The 24,943-nt window shown below is 49.2% G+C and overlaps 1 protein-coding gene across 1 annotated transcript; it reads right to left on the bottom strand.

Moving 5' to 3' along the window:
- Positions 1-3,939: 3,939 nt before the first annotated feature.
- On the bottom strand, positions 3,940-12,795 carry Clec3b (C-type lectin domain family 3 member B). Its single transcript, XM_076869641.2, has 3 exons — positions 12,562-12,795; positions 7,979-8,077; positions 3,940-4,386 (listed from the first exon to the last, which is right to left on the bottom strand). The coding sequence occupies exons 1-3, from the start codon at positions 12,668-12,670 to the stop codon at positions 3,986-3,988; spliced, it is 609 nt and encodes a 202-aa protein (XP_076725756.2). The 5' UTR covers positions 12,671-12,795; the 3' UTR covers positions 3,940-3,985.
- Between the last annotated feature and the right edge of the window lie 12,148 nt (positions 12,796-24,943).

The raw sequence follows: 24,943 nt of genomic DNA, 5'->3' as shown, positions 1-24,943 counted from the left end.
CACATAATTGAGGCAGGGCTGGCAGGAAGACCCAGAAGACCCCTAGCCAGAAGCCACTCCTGTTCAGCCATCCCCACAAACACGGAGAGCACCACTGTTCCCTGAGACAGGTTTTAAGCCAGTGCTCTTCAACACAGTTGCTGGGCTTTAGTTTAGGCGAGGAATGTTCTCCCAAGGCTCATGTGTTGAAACCTTGATCCCCAGCTTGTAGAGCTATTTGGGAGGTGGTGGAAGAAAGTTAGGTCACTGGAGGTGTGCTCTTGAAGAGGATATTGGGACCCCTCTCTTTTTGCACCTTGACTGCCATGAGGTGAGACTTTCCTTCTGTAGTACTCCCGCTGTGATGTACTGTGCTTACACAGGTCCAAAGGCAAGGGGGCTCTTGAGCAAGTATAGACTGAAACCATGAGCCGAAATAAACCTTTCCACTTTATAAGCTGATTATTTAAGGTATTTTGTCACAGTAATGAAAAGCTGACTAGCACATGTTCTTAGCACACAACTGATCAAGACATCACAGATTCATCTCATACATTTTTATAATCAGAGGAGTAGGTTGTTTAAAAATTGGTTCATGAGTCCTAGAAAGAAGCAGGATTCAGCATTGACATTATTGCTATTTTTTCATTTTTATACTTGTAAAATGAAATCTTGTGCAGATAAATACGCTGGTGGGACCGCAAGAAGTTTTGTTACCAGGTTGTCACTTAACACCTGAACTTCTAGGTTCAGGTCAAAAGTGTTTAATTATCAGGAATTATTTTGTATGGTCTGTTGGCTGATAATTTGGTTAGGGTCCCTAAAGGTATTGAAGGTAAAGGATTAAAACTTCTAAATTTGCAAAAGGATGGTGTTTTAGTCAGCCGTTTCATCACTGTGACTAAAATACCTGACAAGAACAATTAGAGGAGGAAACGTTTATTTTGGCTCAGAGGTCTTTGGTTTTAGAGGTCTTATACCCTAGACATTGACTCCATATCTCTGGGCCCAAGATGAGGCAGAGCATCATGGCAGAAGGGCATGATGGAGGAAAGCAGCTCAGGCCATTAGGAAACAGGGTGAACTTCTCTCACCAGGGACAAAAATATAAACCCCAAAGGGTTGCCCCAGTGACCTACCTCCTCCAGCCAAACCCTGCCTGCTTACAGTTACCACCCAGTTAATCCATATCCATGGATTAATCCAGGATACAACTCTCATAATCTAATCATTTTACCCCTGAACGTTCTTGCATTGTCTCACATGTGAGCTTTTGGGGGACACCACATACCTGAAGCATAACAGATGTTTTCCCTGTCTTTTACTTTCTCAACCTCTACACTAATACTATTTCAAATTGTCCCTTTGTTTGGCATCATCAAAGCTTTCTACACACCATGGTAAGATCAGAATGGGTGAAAGAGTGGCCTTTCTGTTGTAAAAAGGAGAAAAGGTGATTTTAAAGAGAAAACGGGAGGGGAGGCTTCTGCCCCAAGCCTATGCCTGGGTAGCGCAGTTCAGAAGATGAAGAGTTAGACACTGATTCCCTTAAAACTATCATTGTATTACATCTAAAAACGTGCTCCCAAGTTTACCTCTGAGGAAGATCAGGGACTAAAGAAGTGAATGGGGCACCTGCTAGGGATACAAAGTTTAAGGAGATGCCAAAGAAAATCCTCCATAAGCAGATCAATCATATTTGAACACACTATCATTTCATATTTAATGCTAAAATATTCTTGATGAACAAGATGTGAACATTTAAAATAAAGACAAGATCATCAGGAGGCTGAGGTGGGAGGCTCCCAGAAGCCCAGGAGCTCAAGGCCAGCAGTGAGAACCTCCGAAAAAGGAGACAAAAATCAGAGGACAGCTGTCCCACACGCAAGAGCATTAGAGGTAGGTCAAAGATGTGCAATGATTCTCTTGCCCATACTGCCACCTGCTGTTGGAGCTAGGTAATGCTTGCTGCCTGCCCAGATGGTGGCCTAGTGACTACCTTCCCACCAGATCCTACTCTCACAGAGGCCAGTGGTGTCCTCTTGAGGGCAGCTACTCATTTTAGGAAGTCTGAAAAAACCCTGGCCACTCTCAGCCCCAGGGAGCGGGGGTCAAAGAGTCCAGAACTGAGTTACAAGGCAGATTTGAGCCTCAGCTTTGCCCCTCACTTGCTGGACCATCTTGAACATATGGCATCGTCCTTCTGAGTCTCAGTTTCTGTACTTCCAGCAACAGATCTCATCACCTCCTCCCATATGTTAAGTTTTGTGAGATGCTTTCTGTGATAATGACAAACAGACTTCCTGGCACAGAGTAGGTTCAACATTCACTGTAAGCTGCCTCCCCAACCCACCACATCAGCATATCAACTATCATCCATTTATCACAGAAGGCAAGACACAATAGAAGATAGGGAGCAAAAGGTGATATGGAAATCCAGACGGTAGAGCAATGGCCACCGCTGAGGGGTGCAGAAAACGTCACCCGGAAGGTGTCACTAGAGCCAGGCTTATGGTGATTGATGGGGCCAGGTCTTGCCAGGAGCTGGCCAATACCCTCTGGGGAACATTAGACCCCCTCTTAATTTTATTTCAGGCAAGTTCCAGTCACAGGAAGCAATCATGCAGTGGTGGTACAAAGGCCAGTGGCTTTGGAATGAACCCTAGGTTAAATCCTTACTCAGCTACTACTTACTAGTTTTGTGACCAACAGAAGCCACTGAACTTCCTGAGCTTTGATTTCCTTTCCTGTAAAATGATGGTCATGACACCTCTCATCCTGGGTGGATAAAACTAAACCAGATGACATGTTTGAAGTTTCATGCCCCACATGGTGATGCATGTCTGTAATCCCAGCAGCTCAAGACTCTGAGGCAGGAGGATTGCAAGTTCAAAGCCAGCCTCAGCAACTTATCAAGGCCCTAAGCAACTTAGTGAGACCCTGTCTAAATAAAAACTAAAAGGGTCTGAGGATGTGGCTCAGTGGTTAAGCACCTCTGGTGGTACTACTTCTACTACTAATAATAGTAGAAGTTCCTCCAATATGGTGGGCACAAAACCGCTCCATGATAACATGGAGCAACACTTGGACCCCCTGACTAGCCTTCTGTGAGTATGAAGGAAGGGGACACTTTGGTCATTGGTGGGGAAGTGTTGGTGACTGCCACATTTGGCTCCTGGACCACCCCCCCAGCCCCAGGGTGTGTTGAGGTAGAAGGTGGATGGATGTTCCCCACTCCGCCCCTACCCCACAGCAGGTCCCAGTAATTCAGTGCATCCCAGATCCCCAGGAAGAGGAGAAATGGAGGGGGTGGTGGGTGTGCAGGATTCCAACAGATGGAAGAGGGTCTACAAAAAGAAACCTGAAAATTTGAATAACAACTGTAACTTAGATAACAATACCAGATCAGTTTATTTCCTGATTTTGATAAACGTGTTGTTACTTGTGGAAGACCATATCCTTGCTTTCAGGAAACACACACTGAAGTATTTAGGGATAAACGGGAATCTAATGCATTTACTGTCAAAAACTAATAAAAGGCTTAGGCAAATATAAGGAAATGATAACATCTGGGGAACTTTTCTGGAAGTCTGAGATTAGGTACACAAAGTTATAAAAAGAAAAAGAGCCACTCTCTCTCTAACTCCCTTCCCCCGACCCGGTCCTCTGTCGGGTCTTCCCATTGTGTATCCCTGGGTGGCGGGAACCCTTGTGCTCAGCTGGCTTCTGGCATATGCAGCTCCAGCCTTCTGGCCCCGCCTCCCGGAGTCTCGCCCCGCCTCCCGAGTCCGCCCCGCCCGGCGCACCCAGCACAGACCGCAGGGGCTCCAGAAGTTGCACCGACTTTATTGCAAGAGGAGGCACCAGGGCGGGAGCAGCAAGGTCTCCCCTGACACTCCTCGGGCGCCCTAAGATCCCCGGACCCCGCGATCCCGCCCCTCCCCGGGACCCCGCCACCCCTACCCCTCCCGCCCCGGGTCTCCCTCCTCGGCCGCACCGCCAGCGGCTACACGATGGCGAACTGGCAGATGTAGGGCAGCGCGTCGCGGCAGCGCTTGTCGAACCACTTGCCGTTGGCTGCGCCGGCCAGGGCGGCGCAGTTCTCGGTTTTGCCACCGTCTGGCTGCGCCGTGATCTCGGTCTCCCAGTTCTTGTAGGCCACCCGGCCGCCGGTCATGTCCACCCAGGAACCCTCGGCTGCCATGTCGTTGAGGCCCAGCCACACCTCGGCCTCGCTGCCCACGCTCTGGCGCGCGTACTCGTAGAGGGCGTCGTTCTCCGAGCCTGTCTGCGGCGTGCCCAGCGTGCCCCCGCGCGAGATGCAGTCCTCGCTCGCCTCGTGGAAGGTCTTCGGCTGGGGGAAGGCCAGGAAGCACTTCATGTGCACCTTGGTGCCCTTAAGGCAGACTGGGAGGGGGAGAGATGGCTGTCACTGAGGGTCCCCGGTTCCAAGCCAAAGAGCCAACCTCTCCAGTCCCAGGAAGGCCCACCATCCTTCATCCCATCTTCTACCACCTTTACAGCCCCTAGACTCGGGCTAAAAAACCCTGCTGTGGGGGACACTGAGGCACAGTGCCCAGATCCTTGTTCTTGAAACCCTGCCACTGGAATCCCATTCTCTGCTGCAGAGAGCCACCTGAGGGCTGTGGGAGTCTAACCTCCATTCAAAGCACGATGATTCTCAAGGGCTCTTTTCACTTTCTGGCTCTTGTGGAGTCACACAGGGAGGCTAACCTCAACCCTCCCCTACCCCATTACATTGACTCCCTTCCTGCACCCCCAGAAGTGTGGCTAGGAGACCTCTTCCTAATGGATTCACTCCATCTCAGAGCCAGCTTCCCAGGGAACCCAGCTATGGTCCTTTTGCCTCACCCCTCTAATATCCCAGGGCTTGCATGGCCAGGGTGCATGCCCATATTGAGCTGGACCACACCCCAGTACCTGGGACCTGTGATCCCTGGCCTGCAATGGCCCTCTTCCCAGGTCAGATCTCCCAGGGACTGAGTGCTGCAAGACCCTCAGAAGACAAAACAGAAGAGGTGGGCACTGGCTTTTTGGGGGTGTGGAACTCAAGAGACTTAAGAATTCTCAGATTGAACCTGGCCTCAAAGTTTGTTGGAAATACTATTTGGTCAAGTTAGGAGGACAGAGGTGTTTTTGTTGAGCAGTTTGTTTTATCGCTTAACTTCTAAGTTAAATATTTAGACAGATGGGGTATATGCCTTTTGCTGCTGCCCTACAAATGTCAGGCACAGCATTCCACCTCCCCCATCTCACCCCTACAACTCACTCACCTGCTCACCTGGTTACTTGCACTCCATGCAGCAAATTCAATAGAGCAACATCTCCATGTATGCCCCCGTGGGCATCTGACAACCCTCAACAGGGGCCTGAGGCCTCACAGAGGTGTCTAGTCACACACTCTGTCCCAGCTCAGCCACTCTGCCTCGTGCTGACCTGCAGCTTAGCCAAACCACGCTTTCTTCCTGCTGGGGACACTGGCACTCTGCCTAGCCCCCCCTAGGGATGAAGGACTTGCTTCTGGAAGTGTGCAGGAAGACAGTCCTCTGCCCTCAGTCCTTTGGGGGGATTGCCTCTGTAGGAGACAGCCACCTGGCCCAAGACCACACCCCTTTCCCAAAGCAGCTGTCTCCTTGTGCCTGGCTCTGCCATACTGGGTGGGTCCTTCACATGCATTGCTGATGGGGGAAGGGAAAAAGGGGGCAGAGGACAGGAGAGAAGCCTCACCTCCAAGCCCTGATTTATACACTGGTTTGATTGGTTTTGTTTGCTGTGGGTAGGTTCACTATCAAGGTGATTTGTGGGATGTGGTAAGAGAAGGAGATCCCTCAGGAAGCCAGGGACTTCCTAGGAATCAGCAGACACAGAAGAGAGTACCTTGGACCTCTATATGTCATGGACTTTGGCGCCAGGAGATCCTCACCCTCACTTACATTGACTTCACGAGTACATAGTTCAGACATGCAAGAAACCTCAGAGTTTATGCTCAAGTTTACCCCTAGAACCTCTGCTCTGTAGATAAGGAAACTGATGCCCAGAGTGGCCCTGTGCTCATTGAAAATGTCCCCTATATAGTGGACACTCCACTTCCCAACTGCCTTCTCCCTTGTCTGCCTCCAACACAGAGGCCAGAAAAGCTGTCTTCTTGTATTCTCCAGTGCTCTTAGAGCTACAGATGTGTAGGGTTCTGGTTGGTGGGATGGAAGTGGAGGAGTGATACTCTCCTGACAAATGAGACAGATGTGCTGGGCCACCGTTCCTCCTTTTTGCCTCAAATGCCCTCCTGATGCTTGGATTTGCAGCAACCGTGTAGGGACCATAAGGTGAAGTTTCTGAACAAAAACGTAACAGACTACTTCCAGACTCACTTTTTGTTGAAGTCACTGGTTTCTATTATTTAAAATAAAAGACGTCTCTGGAGATGCTTTTTTTCTAGAATCCTCTCTCTCTCCCCCACCTGCCATGTTAGGCAAAGTATCCAAGGTTGTATGTCTTTCCTTGAAGAAAGATTTACTGAGTGTTGATCTGTGGCAGACACTATGCTGGACAGGGACGCGAGGAAGATGAGACAATCTAAAAGAGGCATGTGTCCTTGGGGCATAGAGTCTAATGCGGGGGGCAGATATAAATCTAGAAACAAGTGCACTGTTACAACTGCAGTCAATGTGACAAAGGAAAGGATGTTGTTCTCTGAGAGTTGCTGTAGCTGAGGAGCCTGCTTGATGAGGGCTTAGAGACTCCTGAGAAGGCACTCTGCAGGCTTGTATGAGGTGACTGTTGAGCAACCCAGGCTGCCTGAACAGCATGTGCAAAGACCCTGTACTAGGAGGGACAGAGGGTGGTGCTTTCAAAGGACAGGATGGCCAGTGTGAATGCAGAAAGGATCCGAGTGGGAGACTGCCTCGTGAGAAGTATCCTGGAGGCTTCTGAGAAGGCAAAGCAGGGAAGGGCCCAGAACCCAGGAAGTGGGTGGGCTGGGTCATAGAAGCTGCTGGTGAGAGGGCAGCCATGGACACAGGGAGGTTTGTGGATTTGCTAAGGAGGAGTCAGGGTGATCCCAGGCTGGGACCTGAGGGGCTACAGAGCACAGCCAAGGGAGGCTTTGCTCTTCTCGACTGTTGACAAGGTCGTCAGCTTCCTGGTAGGAAACAAGGGTGTGAACATAGTGACAGTGTGGGTTAGCAGCCAGTGAGTTAATATGCATTAAACATTTGGAACAGCGCCAGGCAGGGTAGATGACCACCCGAGAGAACGCTGCGTCTCCCAGCTCCCTGGACTGGAGGCCAAGGTCATAGAGGAGTGGGTGAGACTGCGGAGTATGGAGAATGGAGACCTCAGGCTGCTGGACAGGTGGCTGTGACCTGACTCCCCAGCTGTGCGATGTCATACATCCTTGCTGGGCAGGGGAGTGCAGAGCCAGGAGGGCCAAAGCCTGACCCCCCAGTGTGGCACAGACCAGCTGCTTCTTGCTCTGTGGGACTGGGTGCAGCTCTCTCCCTGCCTCACTGGGCTCAGCTGGGGGTGATTAGTCCTGCCTCAGATGACTCAAAGGGACAGCACCAGTCACACCACTGACATGACTTTGAGTCTAACATGGCTCCAGGGCTGCGGATGCTGCTCAGTGGAGCCTCTCCTGGGAGCTGTGTCAGTTTGGGCCACTACCTCTGTCACTGGAGTTGCCTGGGGGGTCCTACTTCTCCTGGGCAGTAATGATTCTTGTTGGGGAGCCTCCTGCCCTCCTGGGGCATTTCAGCTGCCACACCTCCCCACTGTGGGCAGAGACAGCTGTGCATGCCTGGTTGGGTCTGGTCAGGGATCTCTCCAGAGGAAGTGGGCTGGGGACAGGGCTCCCTGACCCTGCTGCCCTGGCCTGCAGGCCTGGCCTAATGTAGCCAGGGCCCTGATGCTGGCTGGCAGTCAGCACAGCCACCAGCCTGGGCTCTCAGCTGTGCTCCTGCCCAGAGAGGGCCCCACTCACCCGTCTGCAGGGCCTGCTGTTCCTTCAGCAGGGCCACCTCCTGGGCCAGGCTGTCCAGCCGGTTCTTAAGCTCCTCAAGCATCTTTGGGCTCACGACATCTAGGATGAAGTCAGGAGAAAATGGGGACAGTCACAAACACGTGAGGAAGGAAGTAGAGACCAGGACAGGGGAGGGACAGGCAGAGAGGACCAGCTTCAGATGGACAAGGGAAAGGACTCCCCTCAGCCTTGCTCTCTGGGTGAGTTCTCTCTCTTTCTCTGTCCCTAGTAGTGGTCCTCCAACGTCCTACTAGGAGGGACAGAGGATGGCACTTTCAAAGGACAGGATGGCCAGTGTGAATGCAGAAAGGATCCAAGTGAGACCCATCCTTCACTTGCTCCTGCTTCAGTGCACTATGTCCCCATTTGTCCTGGGGATTGGATGAGGCTGGGATTGGCAGGGGCCAGGGAGCAGCCACCATGTCAGCTCCAGAGGAGTTGAGAGCACAGGGAGCAGGGACAAGGGCCCTTGAGAGCCTAAAGACCACTTCCCTAGGCTGGAAGAAGGAGCACAGAACAGCAGAACAGGCCCTTCAGCCTGGGGACAAAGGAACAGAATGCCACCATTTGCAGGGGCTGGCAGGTGGCAGACATGGGTGACCTGGGACAAATTGCTCAGCCTCTTTGGATTATTTCCTCATCTATAAAATGGGAGGATAACAATCCAGCTCAGAGGACTCTGTAAGCCTGGAACCACCTAGCTCCCACTTAGCACGGAGGTGTGCCCATCCAGTTACATGTGCACAAGTGGAAGCAGCCAGGTTTTCATGTTTAGCTGTCAGTGCGCTAATGACCGCTGCAGGCTAGGTTTAGGCTCAACCTTCCCATGTGCCATTGTGTGGTGCTATCAACCTCATGCCTTGGGAAACGGGTCGTTCTGTAACACCAGCATTTCACAAATGGGGAAACTGAGGCCAGCCTTCTATAACTGGGAGCCGGCCTGTTGGGAGCTGGTTACGTGTGTGGTGCGTGGGCAGGGGCAGGCGGGAACAGAGATCTGTGCGTGTGTGTGAGTTCAGAGATCTCTGGGTGGACCCCAGTCTTTCTGAAACCCCAGGGGCTTCTGGAAGAGCTGCGCTAAGCTCCGGGTAGAGGGTGGGGAAAGGCTTTGGCGCCCCATTTGGCTGTGTCTGTTTACGGTCCACATTCACGAGGGCTGAGATCAGAGCCTTTGTCCACCCATCTGAGCCTTTGCAGGAAAATTGCACGCAACACCCAGACTTATTATATACAGAAATTAGTGATGCAGCTTGTCAAACACGAGGAAAGAAACACCCAGATAAGCAAGGCAAAAAGAGAGGGCTGGGGGCCTGGCAAACTAGCAATGGGGTGACATGTGCCTCACCCCCAGCCTCTGACTCAGCCTTTGAGCAGCTCTGGACCCACTCATCTAATGCACCAGCACAGGGCACCATGTGAGGTTGTACAAGTTGGGTACCACACAAGGGTTTCAGCTGAGGTCCATGTGCAGGTCCTAAGCCTTGTCCAAGCTAGGCTGGGTCAGACCAGAAAAAGAGGTGCCTTTAATTAATAATAATTTAATAATTTGTCAGTTCAAAGGGGGTACCTTTCATACTTTGTGCTAACATGCCTGGATGTGTCAGATCCTCCAGGGACTGATCACAGAGCAAGGAGCTAACTGAGGAAGGTGTGGGAGTTGTCCCTACAGTCTGGGCAAGGAGTCAGGCAGCCCAGTGCTGCCCCTCTGCCTCCAGGGCTTAGGTCCTGATGGGTGCTGTTGGAGTGAATGCCCTCCAGGTTCCCCTGGTTCCCTGTTCTAAGGGCTGTGACCCTTATGAGGACATTCTGCCCTCCCAAACTCCTGGGCCAGCTGTGGCCGCGTGGCCCCTGGAGCTCCAGCCCTGAGCCCTCCCTGCATGCCCCAGCTCAGGCTGACATCCATCAGCAGCCAGGTCATAGGCCACAGGAGGAGCAGGTGAGCTCCCAGAAACACCCGGGCCCCCCTTCTTGCCCACCCTGGGGCCAGGGCAGGGCCTTAACCCACACTGTCCTTCCCTCCTCTCGCCAGCCCTGCTGACATGTTCTCTACCTCGAGGCCTGGGCACCAAGTGCTCTTCTGGGGCCTGACCGTCCCCCACATCTGTGTGCAGCCCCATAACAAGGTGGCTGCTAAGACTCAGTCCTGGGAATCACTGGAGACCTTTGGGAAAGGTAGATGGCGAGGCCACTACAACCCTGAGCGGGAATCTCTGTTGGGGGCGGCCCAGCACCTGGATTTTAACATGACCCCCCACTTCAGGATGCTGCTGCTTGAGTGAAAACCACACCAGTTCCCATCCTAAGAGCAGGGACCACGCTCCCAGGCTACTGTGTATGTACCAGTCTAGCACAGGGGGACAGCTCCATGGGCTTCGCTGTGTAGGTGACTGTGAAGGAAGAAAATCCAACCAGTGTCAAAACGCTGAGGTGGGCTCTGGTGCTATTGTGAGGGCTCCCGAGGCCTGGGCCTCCAAGGCATGGAGACCACTGGGGCAGAGGCCCGGGTGTCAGCAGGGAAGGACCAAGGCTTTGCCTTCTGTCACCCTCTCCTTTTATACCACTGAAGACATAAATTACAAATTAAATAAACACAAACCAAATCTTCAGTAAACTTGAGGAATTAGCAACTATTTTCTACACTAGAAAGTTCTTCTGGGGCCAGGCACAGTGTACCACGCCTGTAATCCCAGGGGCTTGGGAGGCTAAGGCAGGAGGATCACCAGTTCAAAGCCAGTCTCAGCAAAAGGAAGGCGCTAAGCAACTCAGTGAGACCCTGTCTCTAAATAAAAATACAAAATAGGGCTGGGGACGTGGCTCAGTGGTCAAGTGCCCCTGAGTTCATCCCTGGTGCAAAAAATAAAAAAAAATAAAAAGAAAGAAAGAAGGTTCTCCTGGGGCTGGGGTTGTAGCTCAGTGGTAGAACGCTTGCCTAGAATATGTGAGGCACTGGGTTCAATCCCCCACACCATATAAAAATAAATAAGTAAAATAAGGTATTGTGTTCATCTACAATTTAAAAAATTTTAAAAAAAGAAAGGAAATTATCTTATTTTCTCTGAGTTGCCTCCTTCACAAAGAATCTCCCCTGGTGACCCACTGACTAATGCTCATGGATATTAACCATCTCTTTTAAATGGATATTTGGTAAAAGGTTATGTATGCATATAATTTTAAAATTCAAACCATTCAAAAAGTTAAAGTCTCCCTCACAACCTGTTTGCCTTCCCAGAGGTAGCCACTGTTATTTGCTCTTGTGGATCCCTCCAGAAAAATTCTATGCATATACAATCAATGTGTACTCTTACACAAATCCCTTCTCCAAAATAAATGTTAGCGCAGTATCCATCCTGTTTTGTTCACTTTGTAGGCTGAGTCTTGGAGATTCATTTTTAAATTTTTTTTTTTTTTTTTTTTTTTTTTTGCAGTTCTGGGGATGGAACCCAGGGCCTCACACATAACACCCCAAGCCCCTGAATCTTTTTCCCTAGCAGTTCCCAGATCTGCCCTATTCTTTGTTGTAGCCTTGCAGGCTCCATGGTCCCCATGGACCTTTATGTGCTCACTGTCCCATTTACAGAGGAGCCGGAGAAGGACAGAGGACACCCCACCCTCTTTCCTTCCTTTGCTGGGTCTTGGCTCTGGCAGCCTGTTTCTCTGCCTAAATCCCCACCCTCTCCTCCTTGGACTCTCTCTGCTGGCCTCTGAGCCTGTGGGACAACAGCTCCATCTATTGCCATCACATTCAGCTGGTGTCTCCAAGCAGCCCAGGGTGACCTCACTGCTGGAGAGGTCACAGGGCAGGTCTCATGCAACCAAGGCAATCTAAGAGCACTCCACACCCCAGAGGCAGCAGAGACAGGCTGTGACACCCAACGGAATTGAGAGTTTCCTTGTCCCCTCTTTTCCCCTGTGCATTAAACATACCCTGTGACCTGCTGCCTGGAAGATGTGCCAGACCCTGGGCTAGGTGTCTTTACCTAATTAGCATCCTCAAATCTTCACAACAAACCTTTGAGCAACTACTACTGTCCCCATTTTACAGTTAAGAAAAGCAAGGTCCTGAGATTACAAAGTACAAACTCACAGCACCCCCTCGTGGGAGTTGAGCATCTCCACACTGCCAAACCAAAGGTTTGGTTTCTTTAAAAGGCTGAGGAGTTGGGGAGCAGATGTCAGTTCAGACGATCTGGAAGGTTCTTTCCAATTTTAAGAGTCTGGGGCCCTTATGGTTCTGGCAAACACCCCTCCCCCTCGAAAGAACTCTGCAGAGCTGGGGATACAGCTCAGTTGGTAGAGTGCTTGCCTCGCATGCTCAAAGCCCTGGGTTCAATTCTTAGAACCAAAAAGAGAGAGAGAGAGAGAGAGAGAGAGAGAGAGAGAGAGAGAGAGAAAGAAAGAACTCCTTCAGCCCCCAAAGGGCACTTCACCAAAGTTCTCAGGATGACCCATCAGGGAGGAAATGAAGAGAAGGAGCATGAGGTCACGCAAAGGAGAGGGTGACCTGCTTCCTGGAAGATGGGGAGGGGCCCTGATCCCCAGCTTACCTTTCTTGGCATTTGCAGCCTTCTTGACCTTGGGGGTTGGTGACTCAGCAGTGATGGGGGTCAGGAGAGTAAAGAGACAGAGGAGTAAGTAGGCTCCCCAGAGCTCCATGCTGTGTGTGTGGGAACTGCTGCCTGCAGTGGCCTGGGTCAGAAAGCAGTGGCAGCCTCGGCCGCAAGTCTTAAGGCAGCGGCCACAAGGACCTCTGTCCAGGCAACCCTCCCAAGACTTGGCTGTAAGCATGCAAAAAAAAAAAAAAATCCTGCAAAAGGAGGACGGCCTGGAAGCCGCAGAGCTGTGCTGCCCGAGGAACACCCACTCCACAGCCTGGCCCTGCCTTCCAAAAAAGAGACATCATTTTTTAAGGATTCTGAGAAATGCACTATCAACCTCACAGCTCACATCTGCTGAGCAGTCTCCTAGGGCCAGAGCAGGCCACACTGTCCACTGGTGTGAGCTCACGGAAACCTCACACTAGCACCATGTCATTTCTACAGTTGAGGAAACTGAGCCTCAGTGAGGTGAACAGATTTGCCAAAGCTACCCAGGTGTGAAGGGACAGAGTGTCTGGGGCTCACTGGTTGGTTTAGAATGTTGGTTAGGCTTATTTTGTCTCTTTGGGTTAAAAAACACAAGAAAAGTCTTCTTCAAAGACATATGTCCTTCCTCAACAATCCTGTCCAGGAGCCATGAGAGAGGGGAGAAGGAAGTAATCATGGTGGGAGGATCATAGTGTCCCAGGGCAGGTGTCAGGAAGCAGGAGGAATGTCCTCTCAACACCTGGTGCGGGGTGTCAGAGCCCAGTAGGGTGGAGGGAGGCTTCCCCAGGGAAAGCAAAGGCCCTGTGTGGGGCATTGGGTCCAAGTGAAGGGGGCAGGGTCTGGTTGGGGAGAGGATGGTGGCCAATATGGGAGGTTGTTGAGCACTGATTGATAAGTGAGTCTACTAAAGAGAAGGGGAGCCAGGTTTCTCCTTGCCAAAGAGAGGATTTATGCATATGGAGAAAGAAAAAACCAGAATGAATCCTATGATTTCCATCTGGAATGTCCCCCCAAAAGGCGTACGTGCTAAAGGCTTGTTCCTCAATGCAGCAGTATTCAGAGGTGGGGCTTTGGAAGTGATTGGATATGGAGGCTCTGGTCTCATAAACGCATTAATCCATTCTTGGATTCAAAACTGTCAGCATTATTGGGAGGTGGTGGAAACTGTAGGAGGGGGTGACTAATTGAAGGGAGCAGGACCCTGGGAGTGTGCTCTTGGAGAACATATTTTGTTTCCTGCCCTTTTCTCCCTCTCCACCTCGCTCCCTCCCTGTCTCTGCTTTCCAGCTGCCAAGCTGAGCAGCTGTCCTCCACCACACCCTCCCCACCATAATGTTCTGCTTCACCTCAAGCCCAAAGTAATGGCGCCAGTTGACCTTGGACTGAAACCTCTGAAACTGTGAGCCAAATAAATCTTGCCTCTTTTAAGTTGTTCTCATGTATTTTGTCACAGCATCAAAAAGCTAACACAAAAGGATTAAAATCAGAGTGATGGCGAGCTCTTATGGACTTGAACATATAAAGATAAACCCCTGAATCCAGATGTCAACGTGTATATGTGTCTGCTCCCCAGCTGTCACTGAGAGGGCCTTGAAGCAATAAGTTCTCCCAAGCCTGGAGCCTTCATGCATCTCAAGTATTGGCTCCCAAACACACTTTCCACTCAAGGAATCAGAGCATCTTGGAGAAATGGCTGATTCCAGGACAGGACAGGGGAAGCAGAAAAGAAACCCAGAACATGTTGTTTTGCCAGAAAGCAAGGGAGTGTTTAAACACTGATGGGGACACGTCAGCGGAGCACAGAGCCAGGAGCTTCCAGTGGCCAAAACCAGAGACAAATTGAGCACCAAGATAGTGATAGTAACAGACTAAAATAGGAAACCCAAAACACACACTAATATAAATAAACAGGAGAATTCCTCAATGGGATGCTGACTTGATCTCAAAGATTCTACTCACAAAATATTATTCTTAAATTTTTTTTTTACTGGTGCATTCTAAGTATACAAAATGGTGGGATTCATTGTGATGTATTTGAAAATATTTCTCCATTACAAAGAGAAAGAGGGCAATTTCTCAATGGAGAAGTGTGGCAGACATCACCTCAATCAAGGGACCAAAGTAAATGTCTACAGCAATGGAACATGGGGCAGCACACAGGGGTAGTGTGCTGGGAGCGCACAGAATCACTTCCTGCCAGACAGAGACAGGTTCAGATTGAGGGGCGTTCTACTCAATGCCTGCTAGTAACTTTCAGAACAGCCCAGCTCCCAGCTCAGGACCAGTGTAGATTGGAGGAGAGAAGACACAGAACTAAATGCAATGTGTGATTCTGGACTGGACCCTTCCACTCTCAAGGACACTCACAATCAGGACAAGTGATGGGGCCTGTTATCATCCGGGTTTTGATCAACCAGGTCAACAGTTAACAGGTGAATGGTTTAGGGGGAAAATGTTCTTTGTCTGGTAATTGCAGATTTTCTGTTTGAGATTGTTCAAAGAGAAAAGAATACAATTCAGCCATTCTCTGACTTCCCAGGGCCACCCTATCCATCAGGAGGGTCTGTTCTGCAGGCTCCAGAGAAGGAACCTGGTGTGATTTCTTACACTGTGGAGGTGTCCAGGGTAGAAGTCCCGAGTAGAGAGCACAGCACTCTCTTGGCCCTTTAAGAACCCAGGCACCACCTCCCACATCTTGGGAATAGGAGAGGGTTTTGTGTTTGCAGCTGGGCCCTCAGTCTGAGGCCTGACAATTACATAACCTAGCAAAGAGCCTTCTTCCAGGAATTCTGGGTGGGTAGCAGATGACAAGGGGAAGTTCATGTTCTCTCTTTAAAGTAACTCCTTTGCTGTCCCAGCTTTCTCATCTTGGCCCAGCTATTAGAATCCATAGAAGAAATGGAAGGAGTGTGCCATTCAAGCATGAGGCAGCCCGAGGTCCAAATTTACAAGGAAGTGCCAATGATGGAGGCCCTGCCCTAGATATGTTGGGGAAGAGGTCCCAGGAAAGCCGTTGTGGTGACTCAGAAAACTGGGACCCCCTGCAGGGTTGCTGTGTTCCATCACATGGGGACAAGAGAGTTTTGCTGGTTCAGGACACACCTGGAACTGCTGAAGCACTGGGTTCCTTGTGCATTTAACAATGTACCCGGCTTGCATTAGGTCCTAGGAATGTGAGCAAGGGCTCCACACTGCACTGCGGTTCTGCTGTGGGATTTGGCAGGGCACCTGAATGCGGCTGGGCCAGGTGAGAGGAGGAAGGGAGGAAGGTGGACAGTGCTCCAGGCTGAGAATGCAGGAGCAAAGGCTCACAGCCCGCATGAAAGTGTGACACACCCTAGATTCTGAGCCCCAGAGTGAATGGCAATGGGAAGACAGAAGGCTGGAGATTAAGTGGGGATGTGGAATCACATTAAAGACTTTGGACATGAACCTGGAAGAAATGGGAGGCCACTGGAGAACCAAGCTGGGAGGCTGTGATCAGAACACACTCTGCATTGAGGGGCCCCCTCTGTCCCACATTGGACCCCTAAGCACATGGGGTCACACAATCACGGGGGAATATGACTCTTCCCTACTTGCTCCAGTAAGGGAACTTTCACCTTCAGGAAGGAGGTTGGATTTGGGGTTTACATGAAGCAAAGGGCAATGTCTTTGGTCTCAGCAGCAGATTTTTGCGGGGGCTTGTGTGTGCTCAGGCATGCCACACAGATCTCCTCTACGAGCAACTGGGGGTCCACTGTGTGCTGTTACAATGACTTATGTAAAACCAGGCATGGTGGCACATGCCTGTAATCCTTGCTACTCAGGAGGCTGAGGCAGGAGGATCTTGATTTCAAGGCCAGCCTGGGCAACTTAGCAAGGCCTTGTCTCAAAATAAAATAACAAGAGCTGGCGGTGTAGCTCAGTGATAGAGCGCTTGCCTAGCATGGGGGTGGAGGCTGGGTTAGCTCCTCAGTACTGGAAAAAAATAAAAGACTTACCAGGGCAGGGAGAAGTGTCTTGTCTCAGAGCCTCCTCAGATTTAGGATTGGCTTGTCTCCCAAGAAGGGTCTGCACAGCCCAAAGGTACACCAAGAGTTTTAAGGGAAGAGAAGTGTCACTTGACTTTAAACCAGCATGGGCAACAGCCAACTACTATACACTCAGGATGATGTTTCAGAAATAACATCTGTCTGGTGAATAGTACGTCACCTGGTGTTATATTTGTGTGTTAAACTATACTCTTGATATGGGACGGCCCCTTTCCACTGACCCTGACAGACATCCCCATGTTGGCTTAGGGTCAGCCTCCAAAACATCACCCAGCAGTCCCTGGCACGTTCCACCCACATCAGCCCAAACAACACTGGAGCAATCATGGGAGGGGCCAGCCACTGGCCTCTTATGTCCTTCTCTGTCCCTTCTTCAGGTTCCTTCTCAACTGTTCCTCCATGACATGGTCCCTGGACTCCTTTAACCTTCTTGAAAGTCATCTTTATTTATTTTTTTAATAATTTTCCCTTAGTTGATGATAGATCTTTATTTTATTTACACATGGTGCTGAGAACCGAACCCAGTGCCTCACACATGCAAGGCAAGTGCATTACCGCTGAGCCCCAGCCCCAGCCCCGAAAGTCATCTTTAGATAAATTTCCACTTGTTACCATCCTCACTATGGGATGGATCTCAGAACAAAACATGTTCTTGGGGGCTGGACTGTGCCTCCTGGGGGAAGATTGGACTCTCTATCCAGAAAGCACACAGTGCATGGGCTCTTTGCAGCCACTGCACCTCATTTGTGGCCAACATTAAGTTTGTGGCTGTTATTTTCCAGGCCCTCTTGTCTGCCCCCAACTCTCCCTGCCCGGCTGTGGACCACCATTTCAGACAATTTCTGGATCCCCCTGAGAATGCTGGACGAGTCCTGTGGACCTCATCCTTGCACCAATGACCTCCCGCTGGCACAGTCCAGGAGACTTCCACTGGTGGTGGTGCAGCAAGTGGGTGGGGTTCAGCCAGGAGAATGAGTGCATTAGCTCCTGAGTGACCAGCCCTCAAAGAATTATCCGGTCACCCTTTGGCTCAGACTCTTCATACCAATTTCCCTGCACAAAGAAAAATTCTGATAACAAAGTCAGAGGCACTCGAAAAATCAGAGGAAGAGGGCTCTAAAGGTACATTTCAGTTTCCAAGTGTTTTCTTCCCGCTTCCTTTTCTGCCCCTTCCAAAGCTGTTGGAGGTCTGAGTTACATAAAACAAGCTCCGGGTACTCCACCCACATCAGCCCGAACACTGGCCCAGCATGGAGCCGGTCCCCATGCCAGACCCTCTCTCTGCACAGATGTTTCCTTTCAGCTCCACTGGCCCTGGGTCAACAGAAAGTAGAGGTCCAGCCCACAGAGGCAGAGGGCTTCCTACGCCCTCTTCAAAGGCCACAGCATCCAGGGGGTAGATCTCCAAGAATATTGCAAAGGACATTCTCAGCACTTAAAATGGCTGTAACCTTGGTCTTGATGACCTTCATCAGGAAAGTCATCTATCTGTTCAAAATGTTGTTGGCCTGGTTTTTTGTGACAGCAGCTCTGGCCCTGCATGCCAGGCCCCATGTTAGGCAGGGCTTGGGGACAGCAATATACCACCCAGTAGGTCTTGGCTCTCATGGGGTTCATACTCCTTGTTTTACCCTTAAAGGTCAGCGGTATGGCTGTGGAAACAGAACTGGGGGTCTTGAGTTCCAAATCCGACAAGACACCAGGCACTTGTGTCCTTTGGGCATGTTATTCGAGACCCAACTCCTCTTCTAAAAAATAGGATGATAATCTCTTCCCTATTTCCCTCGGGGTCCTTTTAAGGTACACAGTGAAGTCATACGTGGAGACAGTTGGGCAACCTGTAAAATCGTGGGAAGGAGGACAAGTCTGGGCAGCCACACTACCCCAGTGTGTCAGGGCGCAAGATGGCCTCTTTCCAGGGGAATGACTTCCAGAAAAATAAGGGGCATGATCAGCCCAGTTTTGTATTTACTGATGCCTTTGGCAATAATAACTCACCCAAGAAACCAAACCTGATCAGCCCTAGAGGATGCTACTGGGGATTTCTAAAAACCTTGACATCCCCTGGCCTCCCTGCTAGCCTTCAGTTTCAGGAAGAGTAAGTTCAGCTTTGTGTTTACAGATCCTGAAGTTTCCAAATGATCACACTATCCCTGCATGGCCTTGACATAAGTTTTGCTCATTTCTCTTTTCCCCTAAAGAGTCCCCCTGTGTGTACTAAGCCTAATCCTTAACCCACAACCAGAATCTGCAAATACCCGTAGGGAAGATGCCAAGTTAGAGACTGCTCACTTCAGAAAGTCCCTCCTCTGGAAATTTAGGCCATGCTACTTTTTTTTTTTTTTTTTTTTTTTAAAGAGAGAGTGAGAGAGGAGAGAGAGAGAGAATTTTTTAATATTTATTTTTTAGTGATCGGCGGACACAACATCTTTGTTTGTACGTGGTGCTGAGAATCAAACCCGGGCCGCACGCATGCCAGGTGAGCGCGCTACCACTTGAGCCACATCCCCAGCCCCCCATGCTACTCTTTTTGATTCAAGATCTCTAGGTGTCTGAAAGTGGGATTTTTTAAAAAATATTTTTTTAGGGCTGGGGATGTGGCTCAGGCGGTAGCATGCTCGCCTGGTATGCGCGTGGCCCAGGTTCGATCCTCAGCACCACATACAAAGATGTTGTGTCCGCCGATAACTAAAAAATAAATATTAAAATTCTCTCTCTCTTTGTTTAAAAAAATATTTTTTATTGTTATTATCAATGGATCTTTATTCTATTCTATTCTATTTATGTATTTGTATGTGGTACTGAGGATCATTGGACCCAGGGCTTCACACATGCTAGGCAAGTGCTCTATCACTGAGTTACAATCCCAGCCTGAAGATGGGATTTTTGAACCGTGTCTAGTTGTTAGAGTTGTGGCAGCATGGCTGGTGGTGTGCCAGTACTAGAAGTACTAAAGTACTAGAAGTCACCAAAGCTCTACACTCTTTGGTAGATTCCCTAGCCCATGCACAAATCTCAGATCCCATCCTACTCCTTTTGGATCTTTGTTAAACTAGACAAGCAAATCCCTCCTGTCCAGGAATCCAAATGCAATTCATCCTTTCATTGAACTGAACCCCCGAGTGAGTGTCCTAATGCTCAGCTCCTCCACTGCTGTCCTGGGGGTCCACCTCTGGGTGGCTCTGTATTGCAACAGCGGCTCCTGTGTGGCTTGCGTCAATGTACAGAACCAACTCACCCACAAACCTGACTGGAGTGTTTTCTTCTCCCAGCAGCTGGTTGCAGCAACTCTTCCCCATGGGGCCACAGATGTGATAGATGTGGATGAGAGGCATTAAGAACAGAGGTAGGTGACAGAGCAAACTGGCTTACCTATTTTTGTCCTTGCTTATACCTAAACTGCTCAGGCCTAATCCTGGATGAGCACTTCCATCTTGCATGGACTGTTGCTGAACCCCCAATCTTATGACCTGGTGGGTCTGACCATAACTAACTTATGATGGGCAGCTCATCCAGGACCCAGGGTCAGGAACTGACTCTCATTGGGCACAGCGGCAAGCCAGGATCTGCTTTTCAAACTCACCTGGAGGTGAATAGTTCCAAAAATCCCATCTTCAGACAGTTCCTGGCCTTGCTCTGGAATCCTAGGGGCTGTGCTGTGCCTTTCCTCTTGAGCTTGCCAGAAACTACACAGCTCCCCTATCCATCTCAAAAGCCCTAGCTCCATGGGAATTTCCATCATATAGAACAAGAGGAATCCTGTATTGTAAACTGTTTGGGCCTCAGAGCCCCGTCTTGTTTTGGGCTCCCATTTACAAATGGTGGCTTTGTGAGTTACTTGACAAATGGGTTGAAACAATGCTCTCAAGTGTAGAATTTTTGCCCCCCAAATTCCAAAGTCCAATAAATGCTGTACTTCTTTCATAGTAGAGGGGGTAAAGATGGGAGTGGGTGTGAGGTTCAAAATGCTTTCTAATTTACAGGGATGTTTCAGAATACCCTACACCACTGGATTCTAAAAATATTACTGCACACATGTAATTTACTAGGACTTCCTATGCACCAGATCCAATAAGCATTCCATCAATATAAAGAGACCAGCAAGATGGCCTTGCAGAATACAATGAGGCATAAAACTGGTGACTTACATACACCAAAGACAAAGCTACAAACACAATTTTGCTGTCCTTCCATTTAAGAGATTGCTTTTGATCCTTGTTGATAGGAATTCAGTATTTGCCTAATCTACAGCCACATATGAAGTGCCAGAGGCAGCGTTGATTTGTCTCAAAATACTTCATCTGGCACAGGAGCTGAAACTGAGGTTACTTTGTATGTTTATAGTGGCCCTCTGTCACCCACCACAATCCATCTGGTTTTTATAGAGTTCTGAGGTACGTTCAACGGTGATGAGTTAGGGACAAAAACCACTGCATCCTTTAAGTCTCTGATATTGGAGCTAATCTGCAATTCCTCCCAAGAGCCAGTATGGTTTCTGATTTACTTCCTCAAGTGTGAAAGGGAAACAGTTTCCAATCTTTGACCCTTCTTACTACTGTGATTCTTATTCCATCCCAATTACCTCATCTATTCCATGTATACATCTGGGGACAGAGAAATAATCCCCAAAACCACTGAACCCATCATGGGCCAGACCTGTGTCAGATCTCCAATCATTACCTAGTCCTCATCCCTCATTCCTCATCCCTTTTAACTAGAGGAACTTGATAGCATTTCACGTTCCCTAACATGGGCATCAAGTCAGAACCCACATCCAAAAGTCTTTAAAGCACCCTTCTCCAATGTTCATGCTGTTATTCCAAATCAGCAGTTATCTATTGTGGGAACATATGGTGGCATCACAGGATTCTTGCTTAAAGGGACCAACTTCTCTTCACTGGACTTTGGTCTGCAAACTGGCAGATGTGGAAACTGGTGAAGGAATGGAATTTCCCATCCTGGTAGTTGACCTAGACTTTTATGCTTCAACCTTTCCCTCCCCACAGAGTAAGATCCTGATTGGCTGTCTTACTCCTGGGAACACATGATCTATTAGCCATTGTCACAAATCCCTGCAGTGGCATCCTTACCACCACTCTGGCCTTGCTGTCACGGCTCAGAAATTAATATTCAGTTCACCTCTGATGGCTGAGAGCTGCCACCTTTCCCCTGCTCTTCTCAAATCCTATTAACCCAGTAATAAGGGTCCATGGTAACATTTCTTGCTGTCACCTTACAGATGAGGATACTATTGACCTTCTCAAGGATGCAGGACCTCTCCCAAATGCTGTTGTCTACTCCTCATTTTCTCTGGAGATCACTAGATCACACTTCCAGGGAGAAACTTTGAAACTTGCCAGGATATTAAATCCCACTTCCAGTCACAGCCTTGGTCCAATATCCTCAAGATCCCCTCCCACCTCAATTTTCCTGATACATTCCAAACCCTTGATTTTGGCAAAGGAAACCTGCCAAGGATATACCTGCAGTCTCCGATGCAGTCATGAGCAAATCTTGGAACTGAACTTCAGGGCACTCTACCTTGCAGCTGCAGATCAGTACCTACATTGTGCCACAAGGCCTTCTGGTTTTTAGAGCGTGCCATAAGCTGACAGCTGGGTGATGGGCCTGCCAGTTTTAAAGGGCTTTCCATGGCAGTTAATAGAAGTCAGCCACCTTAGTCAGCAATTACCACTGCCATGATCCATACTACCCTGTTGTGGAGCTTTCACATAACCCCATCTCCCCCTGTACATCTTAACTCAGCACAGGTGAGTCCTGATGATGACGTTATGGGAAGGCCTGGGTTATCACCTCCCAATAATTACCACCCACAGACCTTTGCTGCCATCTGCTAAGTTCCATTTGGAGGATTTGCTTTCCAGGAGCACTGCTAGTGCAACTGCTTGGCCTAGGACAACCAAAACCTAGGATAAGGACTTACGCTCTGTGGTTACTGGGAGGTGGCTCCACAGAGTGCCGTGGGGAAGTGACAGGGGAAGGACAAGAGTTGATCCCAAGAGTCATGAGCACCTGAGGCATGATCACACCAGCACAATTTGAAGAGAATCTTCCAGAATGGCTCCCCCATGACCAAATGTCCCTCTATCACCTCCTCTCCCACTACTTGTGAATGGTCTTGGGAGGCAGAGTCCCCAATCTGGATTCTAAGATGCTGAGTAGATTCCTGCTAGTGACATCAGAAGCTGAATGGGAAGTAAAAGGTGTATGGGGAACACTGAGGACACTTAACAACCAGGCACTTCCTCAACAGCCATTTACTCTATGGTCACTATTTAAGGATATAAATAATACTGCAATGAATTCCTCTAAATGTAATGATTTTGTTCCCCTTGTGTTTTCAGTTATTTACTTTGGTTACATTCTCAGAAGTGGAATGACTAGGTCAAAGGGCATGGGCATTTTTAAGTCTTATTCACACTGCAGCTTGTTTCTAAAACATCTGGTATAGTATAATTTATGCTCTACTGGTAGTCTGTGAGACCATGGCCTTTACTGCGCCAAATGCAAATTACCATTAATAGTATAAATCCATGTGATTTGCAGTCTTGAATTGCTATGATGTGGGAGACCCAGGAATCACAGGAACAATAAAACCTACCTGAGTATTACACAACACTGCATTCCCTGTGCCCACCGGACTTGGGCTGACTTCAGTGGCCTTCTCCATGAAAGGTTAGTAAAGGCCACCAGAGACAGCTATGGCTGTGCCTCTCCAGGATGGTTCTTTTCTAAGTCTCTGATAGTCTATGCCTTCAGTTTTGTCATCTGTTATTCTCTAACAGCTACAATAAACAAACCTTTCCAGCAAATGCCTCTCCTAGAGACACCTTCTCCTCTGACATTTCATTCGAGATGCACTCGTCCTATCTGCAGGGTGGCTTTGAGAAAAGGCACAGGATGGTTAGCGAGGATGCTACCATCTGCTCCTCTCCTTTGTCCACACTGTGACTGCTGGGGCCAACCTGCGGGGAAGCTGAGAGCTGCTGGTCATTCCCCTGGCCTGGCAAAGCCTCTTCTATCTGAAGGAAAATGCAGCTGAGCAGAGTTTCACAATAACAAGTACTCATTCTCATTTCTGCACCTCAAAATGACCCATTGGTATCAACCCTCAAAACCAAGGCTTCTGAACTTCATTCAAATTTGAGCTTCAACTATGGATCACCAGTGCCCAAGTTTCCTTGGGGCAGGGAGGAGGGAGGAGGCTGATTTCTGCCCTTTTGGGAGCAAGTGTCTTGGTACCTATAGAGACATTCACTGGAAAAAGAAAACATGAAAACTCAGCTGTGTTCTCAACAGGGCAGCAGCTTCCCCATGAAACCCAAATCCAGCTGCTTCTGTCCACTGGGTGGACCTTGCTGGTTGGGAGGAGGTGCCCACGCCAGGAGCTCTGGAAGCAGACCTCAAAGGCTTCAGCTCATGCTGTGTTCTTTCCATTAGGTGATAAATTCCTAACACCTTACCCCATTTGTCTAACTGAAATGCAGACAGCGAATGCCATGGCTGAAATACACCCCTATGTGAATCAGCAACTTCCCCAGGGTTCTTTAAGATGGATTTAGGAGTTTGGTTCCCCTGGAAAAAAAACAAAGAAGGCTCTATTCACAAAGAGACTCAATTCCAACTCACTGCACTGGGAGTGGAGAACAGGCTTAAAGGAAGAGCCTCCAGACCATCAAGAATGCCTTCCTTCTTCCCCAGAGTATGAAGACCAACTGAGTAATCAAATGACAACATCTCTCAAGCAGCCTTCTTAATGCTGATAAAACAACTAAATCTTATGAAATACCAGGGAGTGATTACATAACACAAAGCAATTTCAAAACAAGAGTGATAAGAAAGGTTGGCTCAGAACCAAAGTAGCCTCTCCACCCCTGACCCTATGGAGTCTGGCCTGGATCTGGGAAGTGACCTAGGAAGCTCACCAGCCCTGGGCTTGGAACTATGGCCAAGGGCCTCCTCTTCACTATCACATTCCCAAGGAGCACCAAAAACAAGGTAAATGAACTGTCCTTGGTGACTCTTATTTTAAAAGCTCTGTGGTAAAAATAATAAATGCATGGATACCTATCATAAGCATTTCCTTTAAGCCACTTCCTGCCAGGTCTTTATTCCAGTGCTTATTGTTGTTCTGAACCCCTGCGGCAAGAGTCTCCCCAGGGCCCTCTCCCTTGGCAGCCGAACTCTGAAGTGGTGGCTTGTAGCTCCAGAACTCTGGCCATACCCAACCAGACCTGAAAATAGACTTTAATTTTACCAGTACAAATGTTGCCTTAAACTCGTAACAG

Source organism: Callospermophilus lateralis, chromosome 1, assembly GCF_048772815.1.
Source record: "Callospermophilus lateralis isolate mCalLat2 chromosome 1, mCalLat2.hap1, whole genome shotgun sequence".
NCBI lineage: Eukaryota > Metazoa > Chordata > Mammalia > Rodentia > Sciuridae > Callospermophilus > Callospermophilus lateralis.
Note: the sequence above shows the minus strand (reverse complement) of the source record. Positions and strands in the feature narration are given on the sequence as shown.